Here is a 19,191-nt window from a genome sequence, read left to right on the forward strand (position 1 = left end):
TGGACCGATAATTTTTGAAAATTACTGTAATAATGAAAAATACATTCAATTGTTATGAAAAAACCGCATCACAGTAAATAAACTTCATTTTTTTTTTTTTCATTTTAAGTGAAAAAAAAAAATTGTTATGATTATTAGGCCGTCAACAATAAAGCAAGTTAAAATATTTTTTTCCCAAAATGAGCATTAGTTACATTTTGTAACTAATTTTCCTCTATCTTTCCTTATAAAAAAATCAGCTCCATCCTTTGGAGGCACTTCAAACAACCCTTATGTGTAGAAAAAATGCCTTTTCATAAGCAAATTAGTTTATTCAAATATAATCTATTTGAAAGCTATTTCATATCAAGGCCAAATAAAATATCAAAAATTAAATACATATAGTTATATATATATATAACATAATATAATATTATAATCTCATTCTATAAATTTGATATAATTGATCGAAGTATGTTAATGAAATATTTAATTATAATTCCGGAAATAATAAAAATACGCTTGTAGTCTACGTTTTCTCAGATACAAATTTTTATGAAATAGAATACTTCGCATAAAAGAAACAATGAGTAAAAATCCGAATATAGTCAACTTTTTTTTCCTTTTTTTGGTATCAACTTCATAGGACAATTCTTCGAGGGTTCTTCCTCTTTATTGGTGCAAATCGTAAGCTGGCCCTTCAATATGTTCAATATGTCATTTTTGAATTCATTTCATATTGTTTTTTAATCAATACGCATATATATTATGAGGGCACCCAGAAATACACTTTTGCTGAAAGATATACTAAAAATCATCGACTGTGTTTGTCAAAACAGGATCTAATCAAACACTGGTTGCCTCGAAATGGGAGCTTCAAAATTATTTATTTACATAAATATACAAAAAAAGTAATTTTTTTATACTTCGGATATAAGAAAAACCCGTATATAGTGAACTTTTCATAAGTTTTCTTTATCCATTTTGACTGTTGGTGTATTTAAATCAATTTTTCGCAATTTTGTATTTTTTCTATTGGTTAGTTTTTATGATGCAATGGTAAACATTGTAAAACTAAATAGAATATTGTCTTCTAAAAATCTTTCCTTACTTTTATCTTAGCTAATAGTAAAAAGAAAAAAAAAAGGCACAAGGTTGTCAATTCTTGCTTCTCAGGAATTAATAAAGAGTATTTTTACAGACCCATTATTTAGGTTATCTATATATGTGACAAATCAGCATAAAAGTAGGCTGCAAAACATCACACAAATGAATTATTATTTTTTTTAGCCAATTGACATTTTCTAAGGAAAATGTCATATGATTTGTTACAGACCACTATGTATTCTTATGATAAGATAAGGCTTTGAGCTTTTCAATGAAGGCCTTATATTATTTTGATGAAATCTCAATCTATTGTTATGCTTCATATTATACATAGAATTTTGGTAATATATAATAAAACACTTTAAAACTGCAGCTTCTACCAAAGGTATTTCAACCATTTGTTAATAAAATCTAACCTTTTTGTTGGTGATCTGGGATATTATACACCCCAAGATTTATAAAATACTTCTTATTCCTTTGAATCTACATTTTATCGCCAATACTTTTCAGAATACTCCTAAAATATTAAATTTGATAATATGCAATTCTTTATTTATTTTGATAACACCTTGTTTAAGATTTATTCGCATATTTTACATTTTTGTAATCAATGTTTTGTTCATTTAATTATCAGTTTTGCTTATAAACCGTTTTTTTATTTATTTGTGGGGTATTTTTTTCTTCAATGTGAGCCATAAAATGATACAAAAAAAAAAGTAATATTGTAGAGAATATTTTATATAATTCACACAACCTCCTCAAAAGGGATGGGTACTTATTTGATTCCAAAAGTTTGTATAAAGTGATAATTATTTTATTAAAAATAACTAATATTTTTCTCTTTTTACTTTAGGAATAACAAATTATTCTTTTTTGAAAGGCCAAACTCATGTTTTTAATATTATTTAAAAAGTAAGTGGTTATTTTTTATGGATGTCACTTTTTTGTACAAATATTTTTAGCATTTTAATTGATATTTTATGATTGCAATATAAATTGAATAATTTAAAAAATGATACAGAATTTAAATGACCTAATTATTATAGTCTAGCTCAGAATGACCGTTATATTAAGGATGTTTGCTAACAAAGGGCTACGGAACATAACTTGATGGGTTGTTATAGCCTGCTAGAATATTTTAACAAAAAACATAGCGGCCTGCTTTTATGTTAACATGTTACATATGTAATGCGAATTTTCAAAAGTAAAAACTTCAATAATGTATATAAAAAAGTAAGTCACCTTTATTGCACTTAACCTCACGTACACACTCAAAGTGCAAATATATGTACATATACTCATAACTCAATAGATGACAATATTTGTGAATACGTATGTATTGTTTATATTCTGTGGCTCTACGTATGTAAATAAGAATAACAAGCTAAACGCGAAATATACTTTACAGATTGGATGATGCAGTTTTTATTATTATGTATTTAAAAATATGCACATAGGCACGTATTATTTGTTTTGATGCATGAATAGCAGCTGTGGTTTTTGTACAAAGCCCCCCTCCCCCCTCTCAAATAAAATATCTTGTAGCAAAAAGTATTAGCATATATAACATACATAAATATTAAATATATGATGATTGTAACGGAAAAATAAAAAGACACGCATGGAAACAGATAATAAGGTAACATGATTTAACGTTTTTCTTAATAAAGGAATGAAAATTATTACTAAATTATTTCCAATAATGGGGCTTCTACAATTAAACATATATAAATCCCCCGAAGCGTTAAATAGTCTCTACTCACAAAGATTTTTTCCTTAAAGCAGAACAGCCGTTACATCACAACCAACATCTAGGCAATGTCTCAGTTTCAGTGAACCATGTTCTTAGAACAAAAAAATCTAGTATCCCGAAGTCTTCCCTCCCATTTTTGTAGAATGGAAGAAGCGGCTCAATGCACATTCATATATCAAACTTCGGGATAAGAAGGTGCATCATTGGGCAAGATAATTTTTTTGGGGACAACTTTGTTTTATTCAAGAAGGAGCTCAGTGTCATCACACCCAGGCCTTAAAAAGAGAAAACTTACCTCAAAATGTAGTCGCCCTCCTCTCCGGACGCAAATCCCTTGAGCTACTCTATCTAGGCACGTCTGGAGAAAAGGGTGTGGGGTACTTTTCAGAGGAGTGTCCAGTCTCTAGAGTCTTCCATCAAGAAGGAGTGGACAAAGTTCTAGCCTTACTTAATATTCATGATATGCGGGGGATTTAGGTCTCGTATAAAAACAACTATGAGAGCTGATGGCTCACATATTGAATAAAAGTTTTGCCTAACACTATTTTCAGATTTTGTTAAATAAAATTCTTCACAAAACCCCTCTTTTAAATTTTACTCTTGAAAAATTGAAAATAATAAACTTTTGTACAAAAATCAACCCTGTATATGTACTTGTAACCTTACATTTGAAAGCTTCTTTATATTTATACTTATGCTCATTGTATATTGGTGTGTTAAAGCAGAATAAAAGTTAACACAACTTTCTCTTATTTTAGTTTCAGAAAAAAAAAATTAAAAAATTAAACATGTTGGTGGTGATGGCATGAATATTTCCTTACTGCAACAACACAAGTACATACATATTTGTCAAGTGAGAGTAATAAAAAACGAAGTAACTTTTCTTTCGTTTATTCTTTTTTGTTGTTGTTGTTGCGGAGAAATTGTAAATGAGTGTCACAAACTAGGTATATATAAATATATATACACACATACAAATACATAAATTATATCAACATGAAAAAAGAGACGAATTTGTTATTTTAAAAGTTTTGTCTTAACCTCAAACATACAAAAACAACTCAAGGTTTTAAAAAAAAAAAAAAAAAAAAAAAAAAAAAAAACTTTCTTAAGAGAGAAATAAAAAGTAGTGATACAAAACACGTGATATAAATGTAGCTCTGTATGAAATGAATTGTGTGGTTTTTATTGGTATTTATAGAATAGAGATCGTAGCATGGGCGAACCAATTCATCAATGAAAAGGCTACTCCACCTTCTTTTTGGAAAACCTATTATAACTGGTCGGTTGTACAATAATTATGTGATGTATTGATGACAACAATTTTTCCTTTCTATTGTTTTTCAAGAATTGAATGAGTTGGGGTAGTCATAATTAGAGTTTTAAATGTTAAGCACTTTCAGTACGTACAAAAAGCAAAACCGAAAAATGGCATAACATGGTATCCAGATAGTTTGAAGAATGCTTTGGAGGATGTACGTGGAGCTTCTCCTTATTAATCAGTTAATGGGTACGTTGCATGTATAAGTTTGCCTGCAAGTCATACTTTCTCTTTCTATCTCAAAATTGGAGACAGCGACAGTAGATAGTTTGAATATAATTATCCCCAACTTTAATAATAAGGAAATAACTTCATTGCAACGAAGTGAGGCTTCTCAAAACGAAAATGTATTATTGCAGTAGTAGGAGAGGGATCCAAAACTTTATGGATCACAATTGCTCCACGTAGAATGAATTAGACCATCATTTGAGTTTGTAGTGTATCTTTCTATTTATGTATGTTTATAGTAATATCATGTTTCCGAAGTTAATGGATTTGATGACATAGAAGTTCATTTCTAAGATACTTTTTATGCTCATCCTGTAATAATGCTGTAATGGTTCATAGTATATACAAGAAAAAGTCGTAGCACTATAATTAATGATATGCAATCTCCTCCGGACTGATGCCTCAGTCCACGGGTCGACTCCGAGCTGCAATACCGGAATATTTAAAAAGAGGCTAATTTACAACCTTTTCATCATAATGAGACCTTCCATTTACTTTCATGGCCCTCCAAAGTGCTAATTGTCGGAATATCTCGAAAAAGTCGAAATCCCTATCCTCCTAATAACATATTTTCCCCTTTTTGAAGTTATTTCCTTATTATTAAAAGGTTGGAGTAATTGAATTTGATATATCCCCTGTCACTGTCTCCTATTTTGAGATAAAAAGAGAAAGTAAAACGTGCGGGCAAACTTATACAATGTACTTCTATTTTTTAATTATTAAACAAATCTCACTCAACTATGTCCCTTGTTTTCATTTGCCTTTACTTTTTAGGAATGCAAACTAAAATAATTCATAACTTACATTAAATTCATATTAATTAAATGTACAAATAGATTTTACATACATATTATTGAAAGTGATCTTGCTTGCCAATCTGCTAATTGTTATTATGTATGAATCTATAAATAAAAGAGGTTTTATAAATTTTTGCTAACAAATAGTCTAATTGAATAATTATTAGTTAATTATGGAGTGAGTTTTTAACATTTCTCATGTAACTAGCAGGGACAAACTCACTGCCACTACGGTTGCAAAACACTTTGAAACTCATATAAAGTAGAAAATATGCACTTTTTTACCTTTACAAGACAATGGCTCTTCATAAAATAAATTATTCGGAACATTTTCAAAACAGGGTAGTAACTATTGGATTTCTCCCTACCCTTTCTTTGTTTAAGTTCCTTATCTGACTCCAACTGTTGGACTACTCACCAATAAATATTCAAGATTAGCAGATTAACGTTCAAAACATGAATAAGTAAAATTACATTCTCATCAAGTAAAAAAAAGTTGAAGAGGAATGCAGAATAATTAATGTGTAAGTACAACATTGAAGATGACCATCTTAACTTTTTCTGCTAAAATGAAAGTAAAAAAAAAGTCTGCAGTTAACTAATCGTTAGAAAACTAAGTCATTCTTCCTAACTCTTGGAGTTCTTTTATAGTAAGTAATTGTTCACAACCTATTATTCTCTTGAAATCAGTTTAGGTGAGTTCGAATATTGGTCGCTCCTTGAGAAGGAAATATACATTTTTTATGTATATTAACTGTAAGATATTTCCTAGGCCAGATGGTTTTACAGATATAATCTCTTCTTAGACCTTATTGGTTTCACGGTATCTGACTAATAATAGGAAAAACTTTTTAGAACACTAACATATATGAAATGTTATATAAAAAATGTAAACGTTATTTATGTAATGAAAATCAAAATTAAATTCCCAATTGATGGATATTTCCCATTGAACTCTTCAAATGACATACTCCTTCCTCTCTCTAGCAGTAGAAGACACAATCATTAATCCTTTGTAATAAGAATATAAGAAAAAATGCTTCTTCAAAAAGGCATATTCATGCTATTAAATCAATGTCAATAAAATCTCATTTTTGCGTCTATGGATGTAATTCATTCCATCTTCATCCTTATTCCCTTTAATTCAACACACAAAGAACAGAGGCTCACTCGTTAATTATAATAACTATAAAGGAACTGCATTAATTTAATGCATTAAATCAATCTTCTTGTTCGTTAAGAAGTAGAGAGAAAGAGAATAAAAAAGATTTAAATCGAGTTTATCTCTTAAGTACATATTCAAGAGTGAGTATTTTTGTTGAAGCAGAGAGATAAATTAATTATTATTTTCGCATTAAATCTGCATATTTATGTATATCATGTTACTCCCGGCAAGGAATTCCAGCACATGGTTTTAATTTCAATCCAGTATCTGCCCCACTATCGACTTTTACCGGCTATTTCTGACTTAATCTGACATGCTTATATGCCGGAAATCGGCACATAGGCATGTTGAAATTCGTTCCAGCACACTGTTTCAATTTGCCGTCAGTTGTATGATTCATAGATAACCATATTTATTTATGGTTGCAAACAAAAGAAGGAAAGGTTAAAAAAATGAAAAATGGAACAAAATTAAAGGCTAACTTTTATAAAACTACTCTAAACTATCACCATCTTGGAAGTGAAAACGAAAGTCATGTTTTTGAATGGAACTTCCAACAACTACTGTTTTTCAATAGTTTCTACTTTTAACGTTTCGGGAAGAGTTCTCGTAGACTGACCGATTATGCTTATAAGCTATCATCCTTGCACTGAGTGGAAGGATGTACAGATAATTTCCAAAAAAGTAGTGAATTCTCGGGAAATCTTATCTTTTCTTTCTTCCCATTTAAATTGCCGACCATAATGCCGACAAAAAAAGCAAATGCCAAATCAGTTGACCTTAATCGATAGTTATTAGTTCCTTGAGTATGAATATTCAAATATTAATGGATAAAATTAATCTTATTTCGCCATAGTTATCATATTTTATACATTAGAATTATAATCCTTGATTTGGGCAATTTGACAACTTTTTTGGTACAAAAGCGTCATGGATCCAAATGATAAAAAAAAAGGAAACAAATTTCGGCCTTAAAGTTTGACAAACTACAAATCTAATTTTAGATGTTTTATATAAAGAAAACCATTTATTTGTATTAAACGTATATCTGTTACTTTTACTAAAAATTCTATACTTTTTTATTGAAAACACCAAATCTTAAATATATTTTTTTAATTGTTCCTTTTATTAGTCAGATGGATAAGTATTAGTAAATATTATAGTATTACATTTAGTCTATCTGACTTAGGAATCTTCTTTGAAGTCCATATACATAAAGTATATTTCCTTCTCTTGCAACGACCACGGTGCAAACCTACGCACATTGAGCTCAAGAGACCAAATTCTCCCTAGTACATGTTCCATTAAGCGACGTCGTTCCATATAAATCTTCGATTTTGACCGATTTGGATAAATAGAAAATAATTTTGTTCTGGGAAGTAGATAAATAACTTCAAAAATCACAAAATTCTGATCATTCTTTAACGTAGAGGCCGTTAAAAAGTTAAGTATTTAGAAAAATGGGGATATTCAAAGTCAAGTGTGATGTTGTATGACCTTTTGTTTTCACTTTCATTATTTCTCTATACTTATTTTTTAAACTATGTGATATTTGTTGATATACTTTTATTGTAAATCGGGAAAAAATCTTCTAAAAGAAACAAAACAGCAAGGCCAAAATTAGTTGGTTTGTTAGCCTATTCTTCCATACTATAGAATTATTAATCTATAATTGCTTTTAATTTTAAATTATTTATAATAGGATTGCCATATTTTTATTCCCCAAAAAGAGGACATGTAGCTCCGATCGGCGTCGGTTTTTGAGGGGGGGGGGGTTAATATTTTAAAAGAAATAAAATTTAAAAATAAATTATCAATAAATTTATGCTCGTATTGATTATCTTGGTTTTCTTTTGGGGAAAAAAAATCTGATCTTGGTCAACCATTCAATGATTAGAACACTCATAATGAGAACATAAGCAGAAAAATCGACATCTGACAAAAAGATACAATCTTAATTTTTTATCAGTGTAGCTCAATAGACAACGTGCTCAGGGGAATTTTTTTATTGAACTCAATCCACGTAGGTTCGCGTTTCGGTCGTTCCTAAAGAAGGAAAAATCCATACTGTACATATATGTACTTCAAGGACAATTAATAAGTCAGATGAAGCAATTGTAATGCTATAATTTTTGCTTATACTCAATCAATGCAGCTCCATCTGACCAATTTAAGGAACAATAACAAAATGAATCAAATGAGATGCTCAATTTTAAATGAATGTGTTATAGTACTTAAGATGAGGATAATACAATATTTGAATGTTCCAAGGCTAGTCTATATAAATTAATGGAGTAATTTTTCACTATTTTGATACAAATGACTGAAATATAAGTATTATATAGGATAGTACAAACTTCAAATTCCCACGGGCATTTACCTCATAAATTAATGATAATCAAGTAATTTGAATTTATCAAAATTAAATGATAGCATCCATGAATAGTTAGAAATTAGAATGATCAACTTTGTAATTAAAGAATGCATTTTAGTGCAACGAAATCGGAATTTGTAAAATTTTCCGAGACAATTTTCCACTTATAAAGGCATCGCAATTTGAACACAACATATACATTAGAGTGTATCGTCCAAAATTAACTATATTAGGTGTTTACATAAAGTGTCGAATATTTTTTTTAGATCGTTTCTTTCCTCATTAAATATGCATAAACATTTATACAACGATTTGAGATAAAGATTTGAACTACATGCTACAGTGTGTTGTTTATAAAATTATCTTTATTGGATATCAATAAAAAAAAATCTGCAGAATAAGACTAATTAATTTACCACATGATATATATATATATATGATATTTTTCATGATTTCATTTTAAATTGAATTAAAATATGCAATAAAATATATCAATATATTAAATATCATTTTTTAGACCAAATGTTCAAATGGTCATTCGGGGAAATGCCCGTTGCACAAATTGTCCTTTTGGGAAATGTTTTGGGCAATAGTCCACTCATGCAGGTGTTTACAGCGTACGCACTGTATGTGTACCAAATGTGTACGTGGGGGTTGTAGGTTAAAAAAATGACAAACATTTGTGTACGCACTTTGTTGGCCACCCTCATATAGTGATAAATTATTGAGTATACAAGGATCCTCTATGAATACATTATTTAGTCATTTTTTAAAGAGGACATTTTTTTCTTAGCTCAATTAAAAAACATTTTAGAGAAAGAGAGCCATTCATCACAATAAAGTTACTTAACAGCAAGCTAAGAAGCACATACATACACTTATATATGTAATTGTGAAAGTTACTTTCTTAACTACGATACAGTAAAAAAAGGGATCCACAAACTATATACATACTATACGCATAATTCTCTTTTATTCGATTTATCAAGAAATAAGAGAGATTTATAATTCGTACATGCATAATTAAGGATTAATTTTTTGAGTCAACCAATATAGTTTGAGTGAAATATATGTAGGATGAACAGCATTGTACTGTATACAACATTAATGAACAAGAAAATTGTGTGTATGTATGTACGGTCGCTGGGAGAGTTAAGCCATAAATCTAAGTTGAGAAAGAAAAAGAAATGAGAAAAAAACCTACCCGCTAAATCAGTCTTGAAATATAGAAGTCTTAAATCTTTATCTTTCGTTTAAAGGCAAAATACATAAACTATATCATATATTTGTATGTATGTAGTATTAGTAATGGAGGAAAGGGACCTCGAGGCAGGACTGTTCTTAGGGCTTTTCTTTGGAGAATTGAGGGGCTGAAATATTTTTTTGTATGAGTTTCTTCTTATAATCTTTTATTTATTCATAGAAGAAATGAATAAACTGCATATTATGCAATACCTAGGTAACTCCGATCTATAACATTTGACACGTTTGATAAAATTCTTTTGAACTCAGAGTGCGTAAGTTCCAATCCCAGTTACTCTTTATAGAATGGAATATAAATTTGAAAGGTATATCAATTCTCATATATTTCATATGTCAGATGTATAATTGCATTACTACAATGTGTACTAATATCTATTTGGGGAAACTCCAACTGAACAGTGAGGAGGAAAATTACCATTAAAAAAAATTTAAAGACATTTAATTTTTTTCACGTTATTTAATTTTCTATTTTGTCAATATCCGCTGTCTATTCCATGCAATAAAACAGATTTCGCATCAAATTTTTCTATTACTGATATCCTTCTAGTTTTGACAGGTATTACCACTTTCCCCACCCCTGTTGGAAGGGATCTGTCTCGGAGCAGCTAGTCAAGGTACTATCTAATGTCAGATCCAAATAAGGTTAACTCTTTGCCTTACTTAAAGGGAAGTTAGTATAGTTTCAAAAAACATATAAATTAAAATATTATCAACTTTTGTTGTAAAAAAATTAATAGAAATCTCAAAATTTTAACAAAGTTTTGTAGTTATGACTACAAAACTTTTATTTTGTCGTTACTATTAAATATGTACTTACCAATAAAATCAATCAAAGGATTAAGAAAAGACTTACATTTCACAGTCATAGTAATTCCATCATTGACAGATTCACCGAGTTCCTCATTTGTAGCTTCACAAATGAAAGTAACCCCATGATCCCGAGCTTCTACATCAATCCCAAGAACGTTTGTTGTCAAATTTCCTCCAAATGGCCCAGATCTAACACGAATTTCTCCTTGATTCTCAATAGAAAGTCCATCATTTCGTCTCCAAATAACGTTTGCAGTGGGATTGGAGCTACCTGTTTCACAGAAGAGGTAAGCCTTTTTACCAGCTTTTGGGACTTCCGGATCCGATTTTACAGCTATAAAAGAAAAATTACATTGTTCAAAAATATAGATATATATAGTTATGTAGGGTTTAAACTCAGGAGGAAGATAAAAAATCTTTGTTTCCATTATTAAGTAGAATTATGGGGTAACATCTGAACATAATCATTTAAAACAGATTATGTTAATAACTTCATTCAGAGTCTTTTTTGAGAATACATAAAAAGTAGGAATTCTATATAATGTTATACATAAAATTCAATGTAAAAATCTATATAAGATATAGATTTTCATATCCTAATAGAACCATTAGAGCAGTATTAAAAAACTATATGTGGAAACACGACAACTCACCAATTGTAATGGGCTTAAATCGTACAGACAATGTTATAGTGGAAGAGAGGGGTCCAGATTCTTGTGCTGTTGCAGGATTACTTGCTTCACAGCGATACACCATTCCATTGTCTGAGTAATTTGCTGTTAAATGAAGTTCGGACTGAGCGTAGTTTTTAGTTTCTGTCTCATCGTCATCCTGAGTTGTTCCTTGAATGATTTCATCTCCACGATACCATGTTAGAGTAGCTAAAGGATTCCCTGCCATTGAAATACAAGTGAGTCTTCGACTTTGGCCTTCATCCATGATGGTTCCAGGGTCTATGCCTGTGATGCTGGGCTTTCCCGGTGGATCTGAAAAAATATATATTTTGTATGTATCCTGATTCCCTTTGTGTACGTATCCGTATAATTAGATATCTATTATAATTTTGTTAAAATTGCTAAAATTGTTTAAAAAAATTATTTATACATACTTAGATTTAAATTAACATTTAGGTTTGTAAAATTTAAAAAAATATTATTCTGATCTTAAGTAGAAAAATAAAAAAAGTAAAAGGATGGAATATGATAAAGTGAAAGTAAAAAAATGGTACTTTATGACTGGAAGAATAAAGAAAATAGGATAAATTTAATAATAAAAGTTTATTTTTCTGAGTATAGAATCATTTTTATAATCCAACAATAAATTCTCATTTCCATTTTTTAACATTAAACATATATACATAATATTTTAGATTGTAGAAAACTTACATAAAACACTGATCGTATGCGTTTGAACAACGGTTTCCCCAAGATCATTGTTGATTGCATAACAGCTAATGATTTTATTTCTATCATTTGGACCAATTAGAACAGATATATTTGAACGCGTCTCCCAACCACCTCGCTCACTCTCTGTTCGGACAGTGAAGTTTTCTTGAGCAGAGCGAGAATCCACGACCCATTGCACGATGGCTGGAGGATTTGAATTGGTTGTGATGCAGTCAAAAGAGAGCGTATCGCCTACATTTGCCTCAGTGGGTCCCTCAATGGTGACTTTATCCGGAGCGACTAAGAAGAAATACATATATATTATAATTCATGTTAGTTGATTGTATCGAGTTTTAGATATTGTTGTTTCGGCTGGAGTCAAATCGAACCGAAGCAAATAGATCCATTTGAAAAGAACAAAAAAAAAAAAAAAAAAAAAAGAGTACAAATTAGATAAGTATGAATGCGTACTGCTATTTCATTTTTCGGCCGATCTTTTTTGCTTTCTAAGCCCTAATTACCTAATATTTGTTAGTAACTGTAAAATTGTGGAATTCATTACAAAAACTATAGAATATATTGTCTTGTCTTTCTTTTCAGAGATTAAAAGGATAACATTTCACATTTTAATTGATTAAAAAGTTACTTAGGAACATGATACCCAATATACATGATGAGATTTAGTGGTACAAATAAATCCAATTCAATAAGATATGAAGTTTTTTTTCGAATTTGAAATTTGACTTACTATTTCCCCTGAGTGGAAAAATTATAGACTCAAATGAAGTTAATAATTGTTTGAGTCCACAAACACTACTTTTGGATTTTATTCATTTAATATTATGTACAGGGTGGCCTAAATAAATTGGGAAAATATTTACAGGCTGACAACGAACGAACTAGATAGGCTACAACAAACCATATTTTTTTTATTGCTTGAAAGCTACATTTAATGACATTTAAATATTTATACTGAAAACCAACTCCCTTGATGACCTGGGCCACACAGAACCGGAAGCTTTGAAGGTATCGGGAGACGTTCTGGGGATCCAGATTAGTCGATGTAGATTTAATGCACTTTTTCAGGGCCTCCATAGGCAATGATACTTGGCACAAGCCTCATCCTCAACCATCCTCCAGAGCTAGAAATTGCATGGGTTCATATTGGGCTGTTTGTAGGCCAAAAATCTTGGCTTCAAAAGAAATGATAGTTTGTGGCCAAGGTGACCTGCAATTTTTTGGACTTCCATGGAAAGTAAAATTAAAGTGCAGAACCAGTACAATGGAAATGATGGACCCGCACAAGGTCCTCTGCCTGCCAATGCTTGCATCCCCTTGCTAAGTAGGTTATCAAGGGAGGCGGATCTCATTATGAAAATTGAATGCAATTATATGTAGCTTTCAAATAATAAAAAACTTCTGATTCTAGCCCATCTAGTTAATTAATTATAAGCCTTTCAAGATTTTCCCTTAGTTATATGTACCCCCTATACCTACAATAGGTGGGGAGTGCTATTTTATGCACCAATATTTTTTATATGCATATATAGGTAGGAAAAAACAGATCTTTATGTCCATGTTCAATATAAGACCATTAGAACCTGCTAATTATGTATAAATTGATTTTCAATATTTTTCATATTCTCATTCTTCGAGCTGCATCTATATTTTTACACAGATATAAGGGAAATGGGGAAAAAATATAAATATATGTATATTTGAAGTATCGAAAATAATATACATGCAAATGTTCGCTATTATTTTTCTTTTCTTTGTCCAATGATGCATTTTGCAAAAATAATGAGAGAAGACCATAAATTAAGGACATTCATTAATATCTACTAATTCATCTCATAAATTTTTATTGTTATAGCCAATTAGAACCGTGAATAATATATACTTTTCCCGCATAAAGGCCATATACATGCATAAATACTCACATTGAACTGATAAAACGATATCCGCTGTTAAGGGTTCCACACTCACAGTATTCTTAGCTTTGCACCGATAACGCTTGTTGTTATCCTCAGAGGAAGCAACAAAAGTGTACATATTCCTAGACTCACGACCTGTCGTGTAGTAAGAGAAATCAATTTGCTCATCCCCGCGGTACCAGACGACTTCCGCAAGAGGATTTCCTCCGTGAGACACACAAATAAGAGACACTGTTTGCCCCATACGAATGGTCTCCCCCTGGATGTAACCCTCTATTTCTGGAGGTCCTGATGGATCTGCGTGGTAAGAAAAATAAGACATTTTTATACTTTGTTATGTACAATGTATTTTATAATAAAAACGAAGGATTTCTCTTCAAATCAATCAAGTTAAAAGTTATTTATGTAGGTATATAGTTTAAATCAAATATAAATAAATTTTTGTCAATATTTTTCAATTTATATGTCAAGATAAATATGACACAAGAATAAAAATCATAAATCCTGGTTCGAACATTAGATACTAAAATTGACATAATTTAACTCTTTTTAGATAAGAAAAAAATGTAGATATACATGTATCAAATACGCCATATTCTAAAGCTGTGATTCTCAACCTTTTAATCATCGAGAAGAACTATTGATTTTTTAATACATCTATTATTACAATTAGTAATACAAATCGGGTGTATTTTGGTAAGTTAAGAAAAAAGAAACCGACAATCAACGGGATAGGGCTGACAATTCGAAGAATGTTTGAGAGGAGAACAGCTTAGCTGTCATGAAGTTTAATTAGATCAGCTATAGGCAGCTGTGAAGAGGTAGGGGAGGGGGAGAAGGAAATAAACAAGGAAATAGGCAAGAATTACTCCTACGACGTAGGTCATTGCACATCGCGCTCCGGAGACATTATTCTCTTGAACTCAATCTGCGTAAGCTCAATACTCTGTCATTCCTAGAGAAGGATGCATATGGACTTCAAAGACCATTCCTTGCTCAGATGGAGTAATCAAAGTAGTATCATGTTTACTTATACTGAATAATTGCAACTCTATCTGACCAATTAAAAGAACATACTCCGATGTCGATCCTTAATTCTACTCTCTGTCCAACAAGAATTACCAACCAATCTTAAAGGCTACTCTCTGTCATTTATGAGTAAAAAACAAATATTGAGTCAGGTTTCGTATATATCAATGGTAGCTTGTATTAATCTCTCGTAGAGTACTTGACGATACACTTGATTGTACAATGGCTCCAAGAAGTTCCAATTGTGAAAACCTGTTATAACGTATGATTGTAAACATGTTTCTTCCCCCTCCATAAAATATCCATTGCTATGAAGTTTTTCTCTCAAAAATTGTCACACTGCATAAATCGAGGATCAAAAATATCATGTATCATACATATAAGTAGGTTTGTAAATCTGAGTCATTTTATAGTATGTAAGTTTCTTTTTTGTTGGCATCAGTGTTTTCAGACACTGAGAATGAGGTGAATTAAAACAACATATCACGGGACTTTTCTTTTTAGATACGGAGTTGGTTTTGTGTTTATTTCCCTCCTCTCATAGCTACTCACAGCGAATCTAATAAAACGCTATAACAGTTAAGCTGTTCCTCTTCCAAGCATTATTCAAATTGTCGAGCTCCCTATTTTTCTTTTTTACAAGCCAAAAAATAACTAAAATTTAAAACTCTAGTTATCATTCATATCAATATGTACATAGGTATAGTGTCTTGAACTAGAAAGGAGAAGAGTTTTTAATCTTTTCAAGACTCAAAATAGAGCACATAATAATTTATTTTCACAAACTTTTAAAATTGACAAATGAATAATTAACTATTTATTTAGCCTCCTCCTTCTCTTATCTACTCTCTGTAGGCGCCTATATGTATATATTTTCTAAGTGATGATACTTTAATTTTTATTTTTATTCATCAATTAAATTTATTAATGATGCAAAGAAAGAAAAAATAGTTTTTCCTTTTACTTTCTTTCCATGTGTATACATATATATATATATATATATATGTGTATATTATGTGTTTTTGTTCTCCACCTTTCTAGACTTCCTTACATTTTCTTTCCAGTTCACACACACATAGAAAGATCGTAAATCAAATAAATATTTAGCAGCAGTTGGGTATAGAAAAGTCGAGAGCAGAAGTTTTTGCTTTATGTTATTATTATTTTATATATGTATTTTTATGTATATTAAATTACTTAATGCTATTCACGTAATATATATTTTAATAAAGATATTAAAAAATTGTCAATTATGGCGATCTTCTATCACTAAAAAAATAAGGATTATAAACGCAGAGGCGAAACGTGACTGTTAGTTTTAATAGATTCATGGTAGATCTGATCTCTCATCCCTACATAAGATATCACGTTTTGTGATAACGGTAATGACGTTACTTTATTATTTCTCCTCATGGCGTGTGCAATTTGTTCCTTTCTTTGTAGGGCACGGTGTTACCTCACTAACACAAAAATATACTGGGTTTGGAATTTGGTGAATATTTTTTGGCATTTTGGTTCAGCCATTCCTTGTGCATAAACTAACTATAATAAAAATTTCGTCATCTTGTCATCATGAATGAGCAAAAGCCAAAAGGTAGTACATCTCAGATCTACAAGATGCTGAAGTTGAAGTGGCGAGGGTCATAGAAATTGTGAAGTGCTCACATAAGCTAATTTTCAAGATTTTATTTCAATATTAAAATGATGATGATTTGGTGACGATACACAATTTGCCGAGCGGCTTATAAATCATGAAGAGAAAATGATGGGTTAACATGATTCTCTTAATATTAGGTCTATTTTTGTAATAAAAAACTCTCTCTTGCTCAATGGGTATTTCAGTCAAGTACTCTGCCTTATATAGAACTCTGTAGTTCTTATTGAAGTATATGATGATTTCGTACAAGTTTTGTATCAATTTATTTATCCTGGAGCATAGAATCAATGATTCACGTAGTCAAACATCCCAACCACATACATAGGTGCTAAATTGCGTCTGCACAGAGAACAATTCTTTATATTAAAGAGGATGAGATCTAGTGAGTGAGGTACAAAGAGGTGAGAACCCTTGAACATAACATAAGTTAATGGTGAGATACGGTGTAGCTAGAATATCCAAATGGAAAAATATAAACTTCTAGAAACGAAGGGCAGATGAAGGTCCATAAATCCGATTGCTCGGTAGGATAGATCAATCCAAATGCCCATTCATTAAATGACTTTAAACACAGTTCCAAATTTTCTCTTCTCTCACCTCCTTCCTTCAGCTGAGTAATGGAATTCAAATTCATGCCTAAATGCATCCAAGATTTCACCAATAAAAAAGTTGTTGCAAGTCTCCCTTTATAAAGTCCTGGACTTTTGATACTCAAGATTTTTAATTTAAAAAAACTCATAGGCTATTGTTCCTCGGAACAATAGGTTAAACGCACGAAAACTTTCCATTTGTTTTGTTTTTTGGTTTTTACACTCCCAATTTCCACAACGACTTTATTTAAATGTATTCCATAAAATATGGAACGCATTATAATAAGATAATAGTAATCATTATTTTTATTGCTATCGTTTTAACTGCCTCTAATAAAAACATGGGAAAAGAGGGGATATAATAACGACCACTATTACATGACATCGTCATCACAAAGGACACATATTTTCTTCTTCAAAAATATGGGGATTTATTGATCTAAATACAATTGGATAATGATGATATCATTGTACGCAAATGCACATAAATTTATAATCTACGGTCTGTATATTGTACATACATATATACTTATTTTCTACACATTATGTGGCAAGAGATGCACACACAAATACATAAATGTAGCATGGATAAATTTTAGAATTTCCAAGAGTTATCCATCCTGAAGAACCAAGAATTGCTTATTGAACTATTATTCAATTATATAATAATACGCCATAGCCCATTAATAATATACAATAAAATTGTGTTTGTCCCTCTTCCCCGTCTTTAAAAGGAGAAGGACTTATTCGAAATAGAGGTCAATCCTGATTTGTTTCTAGATCATTTAACAAATAGCTCAACTGAAGAATAGCCCATATCAAAAAACTGCTTTTTGGAGAAAAAAATATGTATAGGAGTATATATATGTATATTCATATGCCTGCTTTCTTAATCATATTTGAGATATTTAAAATCATTAAGTGTGAAATTAGTGAGGATTAATTTATTTTAGGTAGGAAGGGAAAAATTTAAAGTCATTTTTATCCTGGCATCATTTTTATATACATAAGTAATACTTATAAAGTATGAAACGAGAGAGCTTTCGATATGAGTAGAAGAATATTATTCTATTTTTTATAGATACTGTTCTACCTATAGTGGTACCAGATACTGACGAACTTAAAACAGCATTATACTAAACTGGTATTTATATGCAGTATTTGTGACACTACTTTGTGTTAAAATATTTGCCGTTAATGTCTACACTCTCTCTTGCTTAACAAAGTTTTCCTTTATAAAAAAGTAATCAAACGACTGAGCCATGGCCATGGAATTTTAGACACATGAAAGTCTATCGACACCATTTTTTTTTCTACTAGAGTCATAGAATCCTTCTTCTTGTAATATATAGTGATGAAAATTGTGTGTATAATGGGAATTAAAAAAGAAAAAAAAACCCCGGAAAATCAACATGATAACTATGACAATTTGAAGAAGGTTTAGGGGGGATCAGCTACGATCAAGGAGGAGGTGGAGAAGGAAATAGACAAAGAGATAGGCACAATTACTCCGATGTCAATCTTTAAGTCTACTCAGAGTCCAACAAAGACTTACAATTATAACTCGCAACAAATCCTTAAAGTGACTCTCCTCCTTTTTTTATGAGCAAACAAGAATTCTCAATCAGGTTTTGAATCAAATTGAATCTATTTAGGAAAGGAAGTTCATTAATCAGGAATTAAATAATTATGTCGACTAAGGTCAAGAAAATACATTCTTCGGATAACAAAAAAAAAAAAAAAAAAAAACGAACCAGCTAAAAAAACACAAGATGTATATTATTATATATACTTTATAC

General features: G+C 30.6%; 1 protein-coding gene and 2 long non-coding RNA genes across 4 annotated transcripts in view; 2 read left to right on the forward strand and 1 right to left on the reverse strand.

Moving 5' to 3' along the window:
* The window catches only part of LOC121117533 (nephrin), a 297,316-nt gene that overhangs the window by 24,827 nt on the left and 253,298 nt on the right, over nucleotides 1-19,191 (reverse strand). For both annotated transcript variants that reach the window (XR_011780196.1, XM_071888628.1), the window contains exons 6-9: nucleotides 14,123-14,413; nucleotides 12,183-12,482; nucleotides 11,451-11,783; nucleotides 10,841-11,131 (exon numbers count right to left, since the gene is read on the reverse strand). Coding sequence is in view for 1 of the 2 variants with exons in the window: in XM_071888628.1 (XP_071744729.1) it covers nucleotides 10,841-11,131; nucleotides 11,451-11,783; nucleotides 12,183-12,482; nucleotides 14,123-14,413 (1,215 nt within the window). In the remaining variant the exon portion in view is untranslated. The remainder of the gene's footprint in view (nucleotides 1-10,840; nucleotides 11,132-11,450; nucleotides 11,784-12,182; nucleotides 12,483-14,122; nucleotides 14,414-19,191) is intronic.
* On the forward strand, nucleotides 4,040-4,889 carry LOC121117792 (uncharacterized). Its single transcript, XR_005864243.2, has 3 exons — nucleotides 4,040-4,121; nucleotides 4,188-4,349; nucleotides 4,628-4,889. It is a non-coding gene; the product is annotated as an uncharacterized lncRNA (long non-coding RNA).
* LOC139905451 (uncharacterized) lies at nucleotides 14,284-16,395 on the forward strand. Its single transcript, XR_011780197.1, has 2 exons — nucleotides 14,284-14,420; nucleotides 14,670-16,395. It is a non-coding gene; the product is annotated as an uncharacterized lncRNA (long non-coding RNA).

Source organism: Lepeophtheirus salmonis, chromosome 5 (genome assembly GCF_016086655.4).
Source record: "Lepeophtheirus salmonis chromosome 5, UVic_Lsal_1.4, whole genome shotgun sequence".
Taxonomy (NCBI): Eukaryota; Metazoa; Arthropoda; class Copepoda; order Siphonostomatoida; family Caligidae; genus Lepeophtheirus; species Lepeophtheirus salmonis.